We start from the raw sequence: 20,231 nt of genomic DNA on the forward strand, positions 1-20,231 counted from the left end.
GAGAACACGTACCAAATGACTCAAGAACAGCTTCTTCCCTGCTGCCATCAGATTTGGTCCTATCACACATTAAGCTGATCTTTCTCTTCATCCGATCAGTAACTGCAACACTATATTCTGCACTCTCTCCTTTACTTCTCCATGTACTCCATGAATGGTATGTTTTTGTCCGTAACAGCTCACAAGAAACAATACTTTTCACTATCCCAATACACGTGAGAATAATAAATCAAAAATATACAAGGGGGAAGAGAGCAACATAGACACCTGGGGAGGGAATTCCAGAGCTTAGGTCTTAAAGCAGAGAGTAGCACAGTAATTATTTTCTTTGTATGGATGCAGAAGCAGTTGCAATTCAATGTCGAGGTTAATGATCCATTCAACAACTTCAGCTGACAGTGTGAAATGTGGTTGTGATACCACCAGCAAAAGCTCTCTCAGGGATCTCATGGTGGTTAGCATTGCTGCCTCACAGCGCCAGGGACCCGGGTTCAATTCCCAGCTTGGGTCACTGTCTGTGTGGAGTTTGCAAGTTCTCCCCGTGTCTGCATGGGTTTCCTCCGGGTGCTCTGGTTTCCTCTCAGTGCAGGTTAGGTGGATTGGCTATGCTAAATTGATATGGAGATGCCGGCGTTGGACTGGGGTAAACACAGTAAGAGTTTTAACAACACCACTAATGGCATTTGCTACCAAATAAACCTGTTGGACTTTAACCTGGTGTTGTTAAAACTCTTATTATGCTAAATTGCCCAGTGTCAGGGGGACTAGCTAGGATAAATGCATGGAGTTATGGGGAAAGGGCCTGGATGGGATTGTGGTTGGTGCAGACTTGATAGGCCAAATGGCCTCCTTCTGCATTGTAGGATTCTATGGTAGAAGTTCAGTATATGGATGATGGTCCGACTTGGATAGCCAGTCCAATTTAAGCTGTTCCGTGATCCACCTGTGGAGCAAGTGGCCACATCTTCCCTGTTCTCAAAGAAGAAGAAAATTATAGCACAGGAACAGGCCCTTCGGCTCTCCAAGCCTGCACCGACCATGCTGCGCAGCTGAACAAAAACCCCCTATACCCTTCAAAGAAAAACAAAGAAAATTACAGCTCAGTTGAGGGTTGTCCACATTTTCCACGCAAGGTCAAAATCTGGGACCTCACCACTTGGGTCAGTTACCGAGTCACAGTCAATCAGGAGGTATGTCAGAGAGGTAGGAACTGTTGTCTGTTTGTAGGTTGTGGAGTAGGGGCTACGGGGTTTCAGACAAGTTAATTGTTTGAGGTCCTGTGACAATTGGAGTGCTTTGTTAGCTGTCAGCCACTGGCATTCCTTAAGGACGTTTCCCCAGAATCAATATGCGCTCGCACAGGAAGTTATGTTGGTCTCAATGTCCCAGAAGTCACATGTCTTCCTGGAGGTGGATATCTACCAGATAAGTGGTGCCTCCTGAGCTAGTTTAGTTCCTTGCTTCATTGCGCATGAGGTGGCGTATATATAATTTTTTCAATTCACTCATGGGATGTGGGTATAACTAACTGGACCACCATTTGGTGTTAATCCCTAATTGCCCTTAAACTGCATGGCTTGCTAGGCCAGAGTATTTAAGAGTCAACCACATTACTGGGGATCTGGAGTCACATGTAGGCCAGACAAGGTAAGGAAGGCAGATTTCCTTCCCCTCAGCACGAGTGAACCAGATGGACTTTTAATGACAATCAGCGATGGTGTCTTGGTTATTAGATACATTAATTCCAGATTATTTTTAATTTATTTTTTTCATCGTCTTTGGTGGGATTATCCACATAACATCTCAAAGACACTCTGACTGCATGGGAAGGTGCCATGGGTGATGGGAGGGGTGTTGGGTAATCTCAGAAGGTGCAACACCTGCCACTTTACCTCTTCTATGCTCACCATCCAAGGTCCTAAACACTCATTCCAGGTTAAGCAGCACCTCTTTCAATTTGGTCTATTGCATTCGCTGCTCCCAATGTGGTCTCCTCTATATCGGAGAGACCAAGCGTAGACTGGGTGACCGCTTTGGTGAGCACCGTCGGTCTGTGCGCAATCAGGATCCTTCCGGTTGCTTGCCATATTAACACATGATCCTGCTCCCATGCCTGTCCTTGGCCTGCTGCAATGTTCCAGTGAAGCTCAACGCAAACTGGAGGAACAGCATCTCATCTTCCGGCTGGGCACTTTACAGCCTTCCAGTCTCAGCATCAATTCAACAACTTCAGATGATTCGCTCTACCCCACTTCGACCCCTTTGTTTCCATTTCATTTAATTCTTTTACTGTTCTCGACCTTTTAGTTTTCTCTCCCCCCCCCCCCCCCCCCCCTTGCCTCAATTTTATCTCTCCCACATCTTCGTCGTAGCTTACCCTCGGATTTCAGCTTCCCTGCCATTTGGCCATTCACACCTTCCATTCTCTCTCTGGGCTGCCATTAGCAGCCTTTCCCCCTGGTTTCTGTGGCTATGACTCATCTTTCATTCCCTCCCCCTGCAGTATAAATATCTCCCACTTTCTCTGCCTTTTAGCTTTGACAAAGGGTCACCTGGACTCGAAACATCAGCTCTTTTCTCTGCTTACAGGTGCTGCCAGACCTGCCGAGATTTTCCAACATTTTCTCTTTTGGTTTCAGATTCCAGCATCTGCAGAAATTTGCTTTTATCCAATTCTTATGGATAACTGAATGCATTTATTTGTTGCTCATTTCAATATATACCATTAAGAGTGAAGAAGGGAAAGGGTTCATGTTTTTTTGTACTGAATGTATTTTGTGCCTAAAAGGTTGAACTTTGTACCTGGAATGTATCACAAACATAACTCTTGCTTATGGCTAGCCTCCTTTTTGTTTATATTGCTCCTGGTAGTAGTATAAGCCATTTGTTGGTTTCATCTTTTACTTTTAGTATAAGCCATTTGTTCATGGTTCCCTCGCTTGTTTATATCATTCTGATAAAACAGACAGTTGAATATAGATGTTAGTCTTTCTTTCCCGTAGGCTTGTCTATGATTTAAACAGAGGAAGCAGCGACCAAATGGTAGAGTGCGAGAATGGCCGTTTGAAGGAGGACTCCCACTGGGACAACTGCACTCAGTCACCTCAAAGGAAAGCTGCGGGAAGAGCAGGGGACCAGAGGTGACACCTTGACTGCAACGACCAGAAGAATTGTGCTTTATGACCCAAGGATACCAGATGGTCTCTAACCATGATCCAGAGACTATCAGAAGCTGTTAAAGGAACTATAATTTACAATCAAGGACTGTTAACTGGACTTTGCTTTATGGCTTGTATTGGGAACCCTGATGTATAAATATCCACGCTTCTTGTGTTCAGAGAGAACTTTGGCTTCCGCTTTCAAGGGGTCAAGTTCTCCCATAAGCTTGTGAGAATAAAGCCTGACTGTATTTTGACTCATACCAGCCTATAGAGGTATATTTTCCGACTTCAAAGAGTGAACTAGACGTTTATTTATTAGTGTCACAAGTAGGTTTACATTCACACTATTGAAGTTACTGTGAAAATCCCCTAGTCGCTACACTCCGGCTGCACTGAGGGAGAATTTAGCGTGGAAAAATGCACCTAACTTAATGCAATACATCTTTCTAAAAGGCTGAGATACACAAAATTGTTTAGCAATTTCAGTCCGGGAAATCTTTTGTCTGGTTAACTTCACAATCACTTTTATCTCATCATTGTACTTGCATTGAATCGTACTTCATCCTACTGTGCCCCTGCAAGGACTCAATTCCCATCTCCCAATTACTGCCTCTCTGGTGACACCACTTTGTACTGCAGGGCTTCTCATGTCATCCTTCTTCCAATGAAGGTTTCCTCTCAACTAATCAACTCCGACAGTTTCCATCCAGTTTCTCCCTTAACTCCATCAACACAACCAGGATAACCTCATTTCTATTATTTTAACTTAAAAACCCCTTCATTCAACAGTACCCCCCCCCCACCCCCACAGCACAAAGCCCTCCCCACACTACAGGCTCAATGGTCTCCTCCTGCCCTGTAGGGATTCTATGCTCACACATTCACTGGCGCCTGCCAAACGCAAAATGAAAACACTTGTCCATTTACTGCTTCCCACATCACCATCTAGGGTAACAAACACTTCCGACACGACAGCAATTAAGACAAAGGCAAAATACTGTGGATGCTGGAATCGGAAACAAAAGACGACGCTGGAAAATCTCAGCAGGTCTGACAGCATCTGTGGAGAGAGAATACAGCCAACATTGAGTCTGGATGACCCTTCGTCAGAGCCATTAAGAACTATTTTCTCCAATCCAATACAGGGGTTATTCTTTACGGTGCAGCAATTTCCTAACCAGGAGGCCAAATAGATTTGTTGACCACCTTGCCGAATAAAGGTGGGCGGCACGGTGGCACAGCGGTTGGCACTGCTGCCTCTCAGCGCCAGAAACCCGGCTTCAATTCCGGCCTCAGGTGACTGTGTGGAGTTTGCACATTCTACCAGTGTCTGCGTGGGTTTTCTCCAGATGCTCCGGTTTCCTCCCACAGTCCAAAGATGTGCGAGTTAGGTGGATTGGCCGTGCTAAATTGCCCCTTAACATCAGGGGGGCTAGCTAGGGTAAATACGTGAGATTACGGGGAAATGTCTGGGTGGGACTGTTGTCAGTGCAGCCTCAATGGGCCGAATGGCCTCCTTTTGCACGGTAGGGATTCTATGATAACTTAGTTGACTCTGCAGATATGACCTTGATCCCCTGTACTTGCTACTTTCAACCATTCCTTCCACTCGGATCTCCGTCTTTTGGTCTCATACAATATCCCAACAAAGCTCAGCACAAACTTCAGGGGCATCTCACCTTTCCATTGGATTACTTACTCTGCTGTCCTTTGGAGCTTCTGGGCATGGAGTGGATCTTTTTTGGTCCCAAAGGAGATGGTAGAGATGGAGAGAACCTTCTTGAGAACAGGGTTCGAGCAGGTTCCAATGCCTGTCAGACTCAAGGTTTAACTTAGTTTACCTTTCAATTCTTTAGTTATCATTTGTCTTACCCACTTGACTGATCTTTTATCATCAAAGGGCCTTCTCCATGACTGTGTAATAGGACATTCTCCCCCACTCTTATTTATTCATGGGTTACGAGTGTCACCGGCAAGGCCAACAATTATTGCCAATCTCTAGTTGTCTTGCTTGGTCATTTCAGGAGGGCAGTTAAGAGTCAAGCACATTGCTGAGAGTTGGGAGTCATATGCAGGCCAGACCAGGTCTGACGCTCCCTGGGTCACTTGCAATCTCTCTGTAGTGGCCGGTAATCGTTCCTAAACATTGAAAACATTTTAAACTAAATCACTGGAAGTTACATAAAAGGGCATTCATGGATCAGTTGGGTTTTTATAACAATTGATTGTTTCATGGTCACCATTATGGAGAGACTAGCTTGCGATTCCAGATTTATTAATTGAATTTAAATTCCTGTGGTGGGATTTGAATCCATGTCCCCACAACATTGGCCTCTGGAGTACTAGTCCAGTGCGCTACCTTCTTCCCCAGTGGTTTCACACACCATTTAGTCACAAATATTCCCACTGATTTTTCAACCTTCAGTTTGAAGGAAAAGGCTTCTGTCTAGAACCACAGAACTATAGAACCATAGAATCCCTACAGTGCAGAATGAAGCCATTTGGCCCATCGAGTCTGCACCGACAACAATCCCACCCAGGCCCTATCCCGGTAACCCCACGTATTTCCCCTGCTAATCCCCCTGACACTAAAGGGGCAATTTACCATGGCCAATCCACCTAACTGGCACATCTTTGGACGGGGGGGGGGGGGGGGGGGGGGGGGGGGGGGGGGGGAGAGGAGAGAGAGAGGAAACCCACACAGACACGGGGAGAATGTGCAAACTCCACACAGACAGGCACCCAAGGCCGAAACTGAACCCGGGTCCTTGGCGCTGTGAGACAGCAGTACTAACCGCTGTGCCGCACTCAAGTAGCCTTCATTTATTTTGACTGATTCCTACTGTCCTGCATCACCGAGGAGAATTTATCGAGTGTTGAGTAGGCTTTGCTACTCTAAAGTACATTTGAACAAACATTATAAAGATTCACAAGGACTAAAAGAATTGTTTTTATTAATACTTTGTCGCTGTAACACAATCGTGTACAGTTCTATGCAGTGCAGGAGTCTTCCAATAATTAAACAAGTTCAAACAGATGCTCGTATACGCTAACCACTAACACGGTCACATTCCACATTTCACTAACCATTCATTCTTGGAAAAGCTAAAAAATAAAATGCCCTTGCACTGGAAAAGATACAAATTCCGTTCCATGGGTCACCACACTTGACAGCATTAAAAATTAAAGCAAAAAAAAAAAACCCACTCGAAACGAAACGAGATACGGCGAAAGCAATGATCAGCCTCGTGTCCATCTCAGCTTAGGATCCGGTTAGGCGGTCGAGAAACACAGCTTCAGCGTGAATAGGTCAGGCCCATCTGTTTCCATTTTGAATTTTCAGAAAATTCAACCGGAGGGGGAAGAAAAAAAAGACACACACACACACTCAGCATTAGTGGGCAAGGTGACCATCAAATTATTCAACTCGTGTTCTCTGCTCTGTACCAATGCATCTGCACGTAAGCGCAGTACGGAAGACCAAACCAGTTACTGAGCGAGTGCAGCTAACAATGTGGGCAAGCACAGCTGTCAGCTATGAAATTCCTAACAGGTATGGGGGAGAGAAGAAGCGTTTTCCTGTCCCACCCGTCACGGGAATTATAACGGGCCGGGGGAGGGCAGACCATGCAAAGGTCTGTTGACCTCAGGCGGGATTTTTGAGGTGAGCGCAGCCAGAAAATCCCGCCCAAGGTATTTTGGCCATTGTCAGTCCCTTCTACACATTGAGCAGCTGGTTTGACAGGCATCCTTGCATGTATTTAGCCACAGGGCGCAACCCTAAATTACAGCGCACCTCCCCCCACGCTTCTAAGCTTTACCAAAGGACTACCACACAGACCTCCCATGATCCATTTCTTCCTCTTCATCCAAACCAGGATGCTACAGATTAAGAACATTAAGAGTAGGCCCGACAGCCCCTCGAACCTGCTCTGCCATTCAATAAACTCAACTCCAATCGCCTGCCTCCTCACCACAACCCTCAACTTCGATACAGAATCATAGAATCCCGACAGTACGAGACCTTTCAGCCCACCAACAACAATCCCACCCAGACCTAATCCCCGTAACCCCGCATATTTACCCTGCTAATCCCCCTGACACTAAGGGGCAATTAAGCATGGCCAATCAACCTAACCCAGACTGTGGGGGGAAAACCGGAGCACCCGGGAGGAAACCCACGCAGACACGGGGACAACGTGCAAACTCCACACAGACAGTCGCCCAAGACTGGAATCGAACCCGGGTCCCTGGCACTGTGAAGTAACAGTGCTAACCACTGTGCCACCATGCTGCCCATATAGTTTAAAAATCTGTCAATCTCAGCCCTGGATATATGTTCAAAGACCTAGATCTCTCCAGGATAAAGAATTCCAAAGATTCAGGACCCTAAGAAATTCTCATGCATTTTAAATGACATACCTTATTCTAAAATTATGTCCCCAGTTCTGGATTCCCCCAAGAGGGGAAACATTCTCTTAACATCTACCCTGTCATGTGCCCACAAAACCTCTCGTTGTCAACAAGATAACGTAACCTTCAGTAATGTAACCTACCTGCCAAACCTTTACCCACAAGACAACCTCTTCACCCCAGGAAATCAACTAGTTAACTTTCTCTAAAATGCAAGTCTATCTGCCACTCCCCCACCCCAAATGAGACCAAAACCCTAAGCAGTACTCTAGATGCCTTTCAGCAAGTGTAGTTTTAGCACAATTCCCTACTTTTATACTCCATCCTCCTTGCAATAAATTTTCTAACTTGTTGAGGCTCAGGTTAGCGAGAGTGGATCAAGTCTCAAAACCCGGTCCATCCATCTCACCGACACACTAATGCTCTCAGTGCAGTCTCATTGCTCTCTCTCCCTCACCAGGGATATAAATGAATATAATCATAGGATCACTGCAGTGCAGAATGAGGCCATTCAGCCCATCAGGCCTGCACCAACAACAATCTCACCCAGGCCCTATCTCCATAACCCCATATATTTACCCTGCTAATCCCCCCGACACTGATGGGCAATTTATCATGTCCAATCCACACATCTTTGGAGTGTGGGAGGAAAGCGGAGCACCCGGAGGAAACACACGCAGACACGGGGAGAACGTGCAAACTCCACACAGACAGTGACCTGAGGCCGGAATTGAACCTGGGTCCCTGGCGCTGTGAGGCAGCAGTGCTAACCACTGCACCGTACATGTTTAAATCAGGTTACTCAGCTGAAAAGATTAACACATGCACCAGGGTACATTCCATGGGAACAACCAGCCCCTTCAAATGTATCCCCCCCAACGTAACCTTTGCTGGAGGGGACAACCAGAAGTAAATCTTTACTTGGTTTAGATTTAGTTGCAAAGTGAAACATTACAAGTGCTTCTAACCCTACTCACCACCCCAGAGTCAATAAGTGCATCTCGACATGTGCTGGAATAATGAACGCGCTCCACCTGTTTATCCTTACCCTTAATTTATACAATTAGCACCCAAATTTCTCAAATGCAAGTTAAGATACAACCAGGAACCAAACCGAGCTGTAGTGTACATGATTGTTAAGGCAGTCTGGAACATATGGTAAATTTCACAGTCTAATCAATGTTGTAACATTCAACATAGAATTTACAGCACAGAAACAGGCTACTAGGCCTCAACTGGCCCAAGCCAGTATTTACACTCCACACAAAGCTTTGCCCATCCTCCATCTCGCCCCAACAGCAGATCTTCTCTCTTTTACTATTATAATCACCTGACTTCCCTTTAAATGCATCTATTTTATTCAATCTATTTATTCCATGTGGTAGCAAGTTCCACATTCTAATCATTCCATGGGGTTAAGAAGTTTCTCCTGAATTTATAAACTAGCTTTGGACTCCCACACTATGTCCTACTCTACCAAAACCCTTCACAGTTTCAGAAACTTCCATTATGTTACAACTCAGCCACCTTTTTGCTACAGAAAAGAGCCCCGCTCTATCCTGACAGTTACATATCTCAATTCTGGTAGCATTGGTGCAAACCTGTTTTGGATCTTTCTTGTATCCCGATTTTATATGCTTAAATACCAACACGCTCACCTTCCACTGTCCGCAATAAGTAAGCGGATCACTGAGTCAAAGATTAAAAAGAAACAAAGGAATAAGGTTATTTGCCCAATGTTTTAGACGCCATGTGCAATGGCTTAGCTACAATTAAGCAGCAGACTCCGAAATTAACATTCGAGAGGTTCAGAATCCTTTAGGTTAAACACTGCTGCACCAACTTCACACTTCATTTACAACAACATACCTGGATTCTTTAGCCTGTAGTGATTAAGCATAACCAGTGCCTCGAAAGCATCACTCTTCAACTCATATTCCAGGAGACCAGAAGAACTTTTCTCACCTACAAATTGAGAGTTTGAGAAAATCATCAACATGTTTGTTTGGCGTGAATTGGTTGGATCTAAACTTCATTTCTGGCACCTTGTAGGACAAGAAAAATGTATAGCGTCAAAAACAATTAAATGCTCACAAGCTGAAAACTCCTGATTTTAAAATCAAAAATCTAGTGCAATCCAAACAAATAGCAGCCCACTAAAACACACCGCTGCATAATGCACCAAACAGCCCATTCCCTATTAATCAGTGATGGGCTTCGTGCAAATATCACAACAGAATTATTTCAAGATTAAGCAATTCACAATCTTTAGGGTTTCGCTGTGTTTGGAATTCAATACATTCAAGTTAGGTCCCCATGGACAAAACGAGAAGAGGAGGAAATAATGCTGAACTTTGGGAACCTGTACAGGTTCAAGAGACGCCTGCCTTTTTCTAGGCCATAGATCATTTTTCTTTCCAATCCTCCTCAGGTACCCTCAATAGTTTCTTATTCCAGTACATTGGCGATAAGGTCTCCGCCACTTCACACTCGCTTCCTGAACTGGAAAGTTTCATTAAGTTTTCTTCTAATTTGCACCCCTCCCTCACAGTGGTCCACCTCAGACTCATCCTTTCTTCAAACTCCCTCTCTATGCCTCCATTCTGGAAGCAGAAGACATTAATGGACGGTCTATGGGCCACTGACTACCTCAATCACCTCGATTAACACTCCCTTGCTTCCTGGAAGGTTTCTATTGTCCCCGTTTCTCATTCACATCTGTTCAGACAATACCGCCTTCATCCACTCCAGTGCCAAATTCTCCCTCAGTGTACCCAAACAGGCGTCAGAGTGTGGCGACTAGGGGATTTTCACAGTAACTTCATTGCAGTGCTAATGTAAGCCTACTTGCGACACTAATAAACAAACTTTTTATTGCTAACCTGCATGTCTTTCGGACTGGGAGGAAACAGGAGCACCTGGAGGAAACCCACGTAGACACGGGGGCAGGGAAAACGTGCAGACTCCGCACAGACAGCGACTCAAGCCGGGGATCAAACCCAAGTCCCTGGTGCTGTGAGGCAGCAGTGCTAACCACTGTGCCACCGTTCCAGAAGGGAAAGATACTCGTATCAGAAAGCCAGTGCATTTGATGGGCTGAATGGCCTCTTCTGCACTGCAGGGTTTCTATAATTACCTCCTGCATTGCTCCTGAGCTGAAGGTTATTCCTCGCTGACATAAATTCAGAGCAGCTAAACTAATAGCTCAAGATGATACGCAGGAGTCAATATTAGCAAGTCAAGACTGGAGCATACAGTTCGAACTCCAGGTAGTGAGTGAAATGGTCTCCGGTGGCGTACATGTTAAATCACTAAAATAAGATGAGGTCATGCTGGATAAACTCAGCAGGTCTGGCAGTGCATTTCCAACTGCGAAAACAAAGCAGCTTGATTTCCTTCCTGAACCGCTTCTGCAATCTGAAACAGAGTTGATATTCGAGTCCATATGACCCTGTTTTTCTCTCTCCACCAATGCTGCCAGGCCAGAGTTTATCCAGCATTTTGTTTTTAACTTCAGAATTCCAGCATTTGTTGCATTTCACTTTTATGTTGAACGCTTCTGGAGTGCACTCATGTGGACGTTAGAGGGGAAATGAAGCACTGCAGTGATGCCGGCCGTCCCCCCATAGTCAAATACTGTCAGCATCAGATACACTGAATCACACAGCAAGTGTTCATGTGTTTAGACAAAAAAAAAGGAAGAATGCTAGTATAAAAGAGGGTAGGAGATATGATCTGCATGCTTGGAATTGGGATGGTCAGCACAACAGTCTACAATGTGGGTCTGATTCTAATCAGGCTCTGAAACTCAATGTGGCGATGAGACAGTAGTTGGAGGAATGCCAAACAAACTTTCTGCTATAAACATTGAAGAGTTTTTTTTTGTAATTTATGAGGTGCTGATAGAAGCTATTGTGGAACGCCTGGGCTTCAGAGTGGTCCCTCTGCGGAGTCCGTTCCTGGATGCACCACCTTCAGATCCTCACGCGACCCTGTACCAATTGTGTTTCTCCTTTTACCCCTTGGCACTCCAGTTATGCTTCCTCTTGGCCGGGTAGACACATTTCCCAGAGGTCGATCTTTGCAGGTGAAATTCTTTAGCCCCACAGCGCCGGCAGAGAGCGCCGGTCTTGTTCCGACTCTTACCAAATTGTGACATTCCCTTTGTCATTGTTACTGCGCGTTCTGTGCACGAGATGTCGGTCTGGAGCCCAATGATTTAAAAAAAATTTTGAACAACCGTCCGGTTTGACACTCACTTTTCACCAACCAAATCAAAACTCTCATTGCCATTGGCCCAGTGACTCATTTTATAAAAGAACATGCAGCTGGTTTCTGCAAAGTTAACTAATCTCAGGTGGGGTGATACCAGACCATGTACCTAATAGCATAACATATAGGAGCAGAATTAGGCCATTCGGCCCATCAAGTCTGCTCCACCATCCAATCATGGCTGATAAGTGTCTCCAACCCATTTCCCCTGTAACCTTTTATCCCCTTACCAATCAAGAACCTATCTATCTCTATCTGAAATACACTCAATGATCTGGCCTCCACAGCCCTCTGTGGCAATGAATTCCACCGATTCACCACCCTCTCTCTGGCTGAAGAAATTCCTCCTCATCTCGGTTCTGATGCTGTGCCTTCTGATCCTAGTCTCTCCTACTAATGGAAACAGCTTCCCCACATCCACTCAGAGTCATAGAGGTTTACAGCATACAAACAGGCCCTTCGACCCAACTTGTCCATGCCACCCCTTTTTTTCAACCCCTAAGCTAGTCCCAATTGTCCGTGTTTGAACCATATCCCTCTATACCCATCTTACCCATGTAACTGTCTAAATGCTTTTTAAAAGACAAAATTGTACCCACCTCTACTACCACCTCTGGCAGCTTGTTCCAGACACTCACCACCCTCTGTGTGAAAAAATTGCCCCTCTGGACGCTTTTGTATCTCTCCCTTCTCGCCTTAAACCTATGCCCTCTAGTTTTAAACTCCCCTACCTTTGGGAAAAGATATTGACCATCTAGCTGATCTATATCCCTCATTATTCTATCCAGGCCTTTCAGTATTCTCCAAATTTCAATACCTAAGTAAGCCTACTGCCACTCCCCACATGTTATCTGCAGAATCTGATGAAAGTAGTGCGCAGCGTGGACAATATTCTCAGGATGCTCACCGTGGATGAACAGCTCGCTGAAATTCAGCATCCCGAGGTGAAGATTGATTATTTGCGATGAGCGCGTGGAACCCTTGCCCCGAGCAGGAATTTTGAGGGGTGGTAAAGAGGATTGAACAAAAAGGAGGAAGCAGGAGATAGTTGAATGCAATGAGGAAGGCAGGTGCTGCGAAGTCATATTTTGTCACCAACAGAACTGTTGGAAAACCGGCCATACTCTTCCACCTTCTTCCGTTGGGAAAAAGGTACAGATGTCTGACGTCACGTACCAACCGACTCAAGAACATCTGCTGCCATCAGACATTTGAATAGACGTACCCAAGTTGATCTTTCTCTACACCCTAGCTGTGACTTTAACACTACATTCTGCACTTTCCCGTTTCCTTCTCAATGTACAGTATGCTTTGCCTGTATAGTGCGCAAGAAATAATACTTTTCACTGTATACTAATACATGTGACAATAATAAATCAAATCAAAGAAAGCGGGACACTTTACTGAAGAACAGGGTACCTGTGCAAGTAGTTTCAATCCACATCTCCAACATCATGAACATCAAGTGACTTACCAGAGGTAAAGGCAGTCACGCCTTAAACAATCCAGACTGCCCAAGGTGGTGAGAAAAAGCAGGTTTCTAAGGAAGGATGGTAACGCACTCAACAGAACAGTCACCAATTTTAAAAGTGCAAAAGTATATTTTTAACTGCAATGTGAGGTTTGATTTCCCTCATGGACTGTTTCTGCAATCTTCAAATTCCACACAGCTATTGGCTTGACACAGCCAGATTGCACTTTGTAAACTAACTGCCAGATTTCGAGACATCAGTTACCAGAGAGACTAAGCGTTGACTGGGTGATAGCTTTGCTGAGCACCTTAGGTCTGTACGCAATCAGGACCCTGACCTTCCCGTTGCTTGCCATTTTAACACACCATTCTGCTCCCATGCCCACAAGGGCAGCACGGTGACACAGTGGTTAGCACTGCTGCCTCAGCGCCAGGGACCCGGGTTCGATTCCCGGCTTGTGTGGAGTTTGCACCTTTTCCCCGTGTCTGCGTGGGTTTCCTCCCACAGTCCAAAGATGTGCGGGTTAGGTGGATTGGCCATGCAAAATTGCTCCTTAGTGTCAGGGGGACTAGCAGGGTAAATGCATGAGGTTATGGGGATAGGGCCTGGGTCAGATTGTGGTTGGTGCAGACTCGATGGGCCGAATGGCCCCCTTCTGCACTGTAGGATTCTATGATTCTATGTCTGTCCTTGGCCTGCTGCAATGTTCCAGTGAAGCTCAATGCAAACTGGAGGAACAGCATCTCAACTTCCGGCTCGGCACTTTACAGCCTTCTGGTCTCAGCATCAAATTCAACAACTTCAGATGATTCACTCTACCCCACATTCATTTAATTTTTAACTGTTCTCCATCTTTTATTTCTTTGTCTTTCTTCATTTTTCTCCCCCCCCGCTCTCACTCTTTCCCCCTATTTTATTCCCCCTTTTCTTACCTTTTCTCCTCCTTTGCTTCCCTTTCCCCCCTTCTTCCCATAGGTTGATTGGCCAGGTTAAAAATTGCCCCTTAGAGTCCTGAGATGCGTAGGTTAGTGGGATTAGCGGGTAAATATGTGGGGGTAGGGCCTGGGTGGGATTGTGGTCGGTGCAGACTCGATGGGCCGAATGGCCTCCTTCTGCACTGTAGGGTTTCTATGATTCTATGATCTCCCCCCTCGCCCCACATCTTCATCTCTCATAGCTTACCCTCTGATTTCAGCTTCTCCGCCCTTTGGCCATTCACATCTATTCTCTCTATGGACTACCATTAGCAGCCTTTCCCCCTGGTTTCTGTGGCTATGACTCATCTTTCATTCCCTCACCCTGTAGTACAAATATCTCCCACTTTCTGTACCTTTTGGCTTTGACAAAGGGTCACCTGGACTCGAAACGTCAGTTCTTTTGGTTAGGTGCATCGACCCGAACAGGGGATTTTCACAGTAACTTCATTGCAGTGTTAATGCAAGCCTTACTTGTGACTAATAAATAAACTTTACTCTCCCTACAGATGCTGCCAGACCTGAGGTTTTCCAGCATTTTCTCTCTTGGTTTCAGATTCCAGCATCCGCAGTAATTTGCTTTTATGTAAGGGGCAATTGAGCATGGCCAATCAACCTAACCTGCACATTTTTGGAGTGTGGGGGGAAACCGGAGCACCCAGAGGAAACCCATGCAGACATGGGAAGAACATGCAAACTCCACAGAGACAGTGACCCGAGGCCGGAATTGAACTTGGTCCCTGGTGCCGTGAGGCAGCAGTGCTAACCACTGTGTATCCGTACCGCCCATGGCCGGGGAAGTTGGAAGAACAATTTTATCATAAGCAGGTGTCAACAGCCACCATTCACTCCCCATCATGTACTTCTAACATATTGAGCGGAGAATAAACAAATTGATCACGTGATCACAATCAAAACCAACTTCAGATGATGAATATTACTTTCAAGAGCCAGACAGTCTGGAAAGCAATAGGACACAAGACAGACCATTCCCCCAGTAAGAACAGAACAGGACAGTTACATAGAACATAGAAAGCCACAGCACAAACAGGCCCTTCGGCCCACAAGTTGCGCCGATCACATCCCCACCTCTAGGCCTATCTATAGCCCTCAATCCCATTAAATCCCATGTACTCATCCAGAAGTCTCTTAAAAGACCCCAACGAGTTTGCCTCCACCACCACCGACGTCAGCCGATTCCACTCACCCACCACCCTCTGAGTGAAAAACTTACCCCTGACATCTCCTCTGTACCTACCCCCCAGCACCTTAAACCTGTGTCCTCTCGTAGCAACCATTTCAGCCCTTGGAAATAGCCTCTGAGAGTCTACCCTATCCAGACCTCTCAACATCTTGTAAACCTCTATCAGGTCACCTCTCATCCTTCGTCTCTCCAGGGAGAAGAGACCAAGCTCCCTCAACCTATCCTCATAAGGCATGCCCCCCAATCCAGGCAACATCCTTGTAAATCTCCTCTGCACCCTTTCAACGGCTTCAACATCTTTCCTGTAATGAGGTGACCAGAACTGCGCGCAGTTCCCGGACAACCAGTCACCTGGACAGTGTGAAGGTGAGAATGAGAGAGACTAAAGTCTTCACCTGCAAGGATTTAACTCTACAGAAACTTAGCCATGACCTCTGCTGGACCTCTACCCTTAAGACTTGATTACCTGTAAAGACTCGCATTCCAACCATTATTTTGTAAATTGAGCTGGTGTCTTTATATGCCCTGTTTGTGAACAGAACTCCCACTCACCTGATGAAGGGGCAGCGCTCCGAAAGCTAGTGGCTTTTGCTACCAAATAAACCTGTTGGACTTTAACCTGGTGTTGGGAGACTTTTTACTGTCTCTGCTGGAAACCCAGAGGCTTTCAATTTCCATCACCCAAATCCACGAGAGTGAATGTCCACTCAGGCCTGCAACTCATGCATTCTAAAAGGACCAAAATTTGAAACACCTGATTGACTTCTTTCTATTTCTGCTAACAAGATAAATACATGCTTTGATTCTAGAATGCATCTTTACTTGCGTGTCTGCACATGTGAGGGACTGAGTTTCATTGCATTTCCATTTCAAGTGCGTGAATAAACATTATCTTTTCTTCCCATTGAAGCACCCAAAAACCTGTTGTGTGTTTATTATTGAAAATCACAGCACTCAAAACGCTGACAATACTCCCTTTAAAGTACATCTTGTTGCAGGCAACAGAGAGGTGAGGAGAAAGGGGAAAATTTACCCCATCTCACTCAGCAACCCAACCGTGACACGAAAGAAGATTCGTCGCACAGTTGTGAAACTGGATTTCATTTCTGGTGACAGTAAATATTAATTAATCCAAAGGAAAATACTGCAGAGGCTGGAAATCTGAAATTTAAAAGCTGGATAAACTCAGCAGGTAAGGCAGCCTCTGGGGAGACAGTAACAAAGTTAATGTTTCAGCTCTCTGTCACCTTTCATCAGAACGAGATGTTCAGGATACGCTCGCATGCAGATCCTATTGACTCATTGTTACCACAAGCACTTTACTCTCCTTGGCCCAGTCAGTCTAAATGAACTAAAATTGAAATGAATAGGCAGTAAATTAAGGTTCCTTTTGTTTCAAATTCTGGCCAAGGTTGCAAAGTTAATGTTATTTTTTAAAAAAAATACTCAAGCCTACGTGACTCCGCACAACTTCAGACCAATATATGCATGAAGCAGCATCGACCTTCCAGCCATGACCTTCCACAGTAAAATTCGTACGGGAACCAAATCATTAACCGACACAACAGTTGTGACTTACTTTGGAAAACATACAAATTAGGAGTAGGCCATTTCACCTCTTGAGCCTGCTTCACCGTTTAATAAGATCATAGCTGATCTGGTTAATAGCCTCAAAGCCACCATCCTCCCTTCCCCAGATCCGCTTTGGTTCCTTTATTAGGCAACAATCTATCTACCTCTGCCTCCGACATACTCAACAACCTTGCCTCCGACATACTCAACAACCTTGCCTCCGACATACTCAACAACCTTGCCTCCGACATACTCAACAACCTTGCCTCCGACATACTCAACAACCTTGCCTCCGACATACTCAACAACCTTGCCTCCGACATACTCAACAACCTTGCCTCCGACATACTCAACAACCTTGCCTCCGACATACTCAACAACCTTGCCTCCGACATACTCAACAACCTTGCCTCCGACATACTCAACAACCTTGCCTCCGACATACTCAACAACCTTGCCTCCGACATACTCAACAACCTTGCCTCCGACATACTCAACAACCTTGCCTCCGACATACTCAACAACCTTGCCTCCGACATACTCAACAACCTTGCCTCCGACATACTCAACAACCTTGCCTCCGACATACTCAACAACCTTGCCTCCGACATACTCAACAACCTTGCCTCCGACATACTCAACAACCTTGCCTCCGACATACTCAACAACCTTGCCTCCGACATACTCAACAACCTTGCCTCCGACATACTCAACAACCTTGCCTCCGACATACTCAACAACCTTGCCTCCGACATACTCAACAACCTTGCCTCCGACATACTCAACAACCTTGCCTCCGACATACTCAACAACCTTGCCTCCGACATACTCAACAACCTTGCCTCCGACATACTCAACAACCTTGCCTCCGACATACTCAACAACCTTGCCTCCGACATACTCAACAACCTTGCCTCCGACATACTCAACAACCTTGCCTCCGACATACTCAACAACCTTGCCTCCGACATACTCAACAACCTTGCCTCCGACATACTCAACAACCTTGCCTCCGACATACTCAACAACCTTGCCTCCGACATACTCAACAACCTTGCCCACACTGTTTTGTTTATTTCAGCAGAGAGGAGGGAGGTGGGTCTCCGGCTGCTTTGATTTTTGTTCTGAGGGGGATTCAAGTGCTGCTTCCCAGCTCGTGAATCTCAATCGTAAACCTGGAATTAATTTATTGGATTCGCTAAGGTCGTCAACACCAATTTTTTAGAAACCCCACCTTAAAGGCAGGCAGGCATTTCCACTGGGTCGAAAACCTGCATACTATTCCCTCCCACTCCTGCATTAAACCCAGTACAAAGACAGCTACCTAAACACCCAGAACTCTTGAATAAAGTCTCGCCTGAAAGAGCAAAGGGGACAACTGAGTGCTGGAATAGTTTTCAACGGCTGCCAGTTGTATTAATTCAAAATTTAAAAGAGTCAGCGAAACTACATTAAGTTGTGCCACAAAATAGGTTGTCTAATGCTTTTAGCGATAGGCAACCTTGTCAGTGCCTCCCACATCCCAGTAAAAAAGAATTACGTCACAGAATTGATGGCAAGCCAACTGTACACCACCAAAAGACAACTTTACCTGGTGCTTTTGCCAATAGCACAGAGTGCAATCACCAGGGCTGGACATTATTTGTTCATGGGTAAATGAAGGACTTACAAATGCCCCATAAACAAACAAAATGGCTGTTTGTATGAATCTTCCTCATCACTGGGAAAGGTTCTAAAGCCAGAACGCTGGAGAAAAGGCCCAAAGATTTCAACAGCATTGAAGCTGGAAGGCAGGGCTGGGATGGGTTTTATTTAAACTGAAAAACTCCAAGTCAAACAGTACAACAACCACACCCAACTATTTCAATATATCTGCACAAAAGGCACTTCCCAACAATCAACCGATAAAATAGTTTGAAACTTCATAAAAGGGCCAAGTCTACAATAAAACACCCAACAATAGGATCAAAGCCTCGAATCCTGCTGGCTTCCTATTGAGCACTGCTTGTGGATTCTGAAGTACAGGTAGAGTCCCCTCAAATCCAGCACCCCCTGGACGGAGGTTGCGCCGGATTTCGGACTGGGCGGTGGGAATTACGGACAGCTCGTGTCAAGGTAGGTCGGGTGGGGTCAGGGGTCACTTGGAGCACAAGAGTGCATAAGGCTGATAACTAGTCTGGAGACATGACTTACAGGCATGTCTGCCAATTCTAATAGTTTGTGTGGATTCCACGTCACTCAACGCCAAGAAAAGCAGTATCTGGTCAACATCACCAAAAACAGATGAACTGGTTGTTCCATGCTATACTGCTAATGAGGCCTCACTGTGCAAATATTACTGCCGTATATAGCTAAGTAAGTACAATATGTGAAGCACTTTATAGAGGCAACAATACAGCTCCCCTCCATTAAAACATTACAAACAACATGTGTAAGTTATCTGCAGAAAGCATTAGGCTGTGTAATACAGTGGGCTGGGTCACGCCCTCAGTCTTTCATGTCGTGTTTTGGCTGTTGCCCACAAAAAAGGGACTGCCAGTCCCACAGCAGTGCTGGCACAGGCCTCTGAGCTAACAAGAAACTTCTGGAACGGAAACAAAAGTTGAAAAGTTTATTGAAATAAAACAAACCTAGTAATTCCTTAGTGTTCTTCGAACTACAAAACCAACAAAGAACATCTTCAAGAGAAGCACGATGAGAGGCTATGAAGGCATTGCGTTGGTGTGAGAAGATGGAGAGGGGGTTTGCTGGCCCAACTCTGGAATTACTGGGAGGAAAAGTGTCATCCTCACCAGATCTGGCCCCACCTAAATACAGCAATCATAGGATCCCTAAAGTGCAGAAGGCAGCCATTTGGTCCATCGAGCCTGCACCGATAACACTCCCACCCAGGCCCCATCTCCGTAACCCTGCTCATCCCCCTGACACTAAGAGGCAATTCAGCATGGCCAATCAACCCAACCTGCACAACTTTGGAGTGTGGGAGGATACCGAGCACCCGGAGGAAACCCACGCAGACACGGGGAGTATGTGCAAACTCCGCACCGTCACCCAAGGTTGGAATTGAACCTGGGTCGCTGGCGCTGTGAGGCAGCAGTGCTAACCACTGTGCCACCGTAGCACCCACATTTTTTTTTTTAAACAAAAGGCATTGTGTGATAGG

The 20,231-nt window shown here is 45.6% G+C and overlaps 1 protein-coding gene and 1 pseudogene across 1 annotated transcript in view; both read right to left on the minus strand.

Annotated features, from left to right (window-relative positions):
* Positions 1–6,089: 6,089 nt before the first annotated feature.
* Positions 6,090–20,231, minus strand: part of LOC144511373 (heterogeneous nuclear ribonucleoprotein L-like) — a 48,512-nt gene continuing 34,370 nt past the window's right edge. The window contains exons 13-14 of the mRNA XM_078241669.1: positions 9,444–9,539; positions 6,090–6,481 (exon numbers count right to left, since the gene is read on the minus strand). Coding sequence (XP_078097795.1) covers positions 6,435–6,481; positions 9,444–9,539 — 143 coding nt within the window. The 3' untranslated portion in view covers positions 6,090–6,434. The remainder of the gene's footprint in view (positions 6,482–9,443; positions 9,540–20,231) is intronic.
* On the minus strand, positions 11,316–11,873 carry LOC144511376 (large ribosomal subunit protein eL37-like; annotated as a pseudogene).

This window comes from Mustelus asterias, chromosome 24 (genome assembly GCF_964213995.1).
Source record: "Mustelus asterias chromosome 24, sMusAst1.hap1.1, whole genome shotgun sequence".
NCBI lineage: Eukaryota > Metazoa > Chordata > Chondrichthyes > Carcharhiniformes > Triakidae > Mustelus > Mustelus asterias.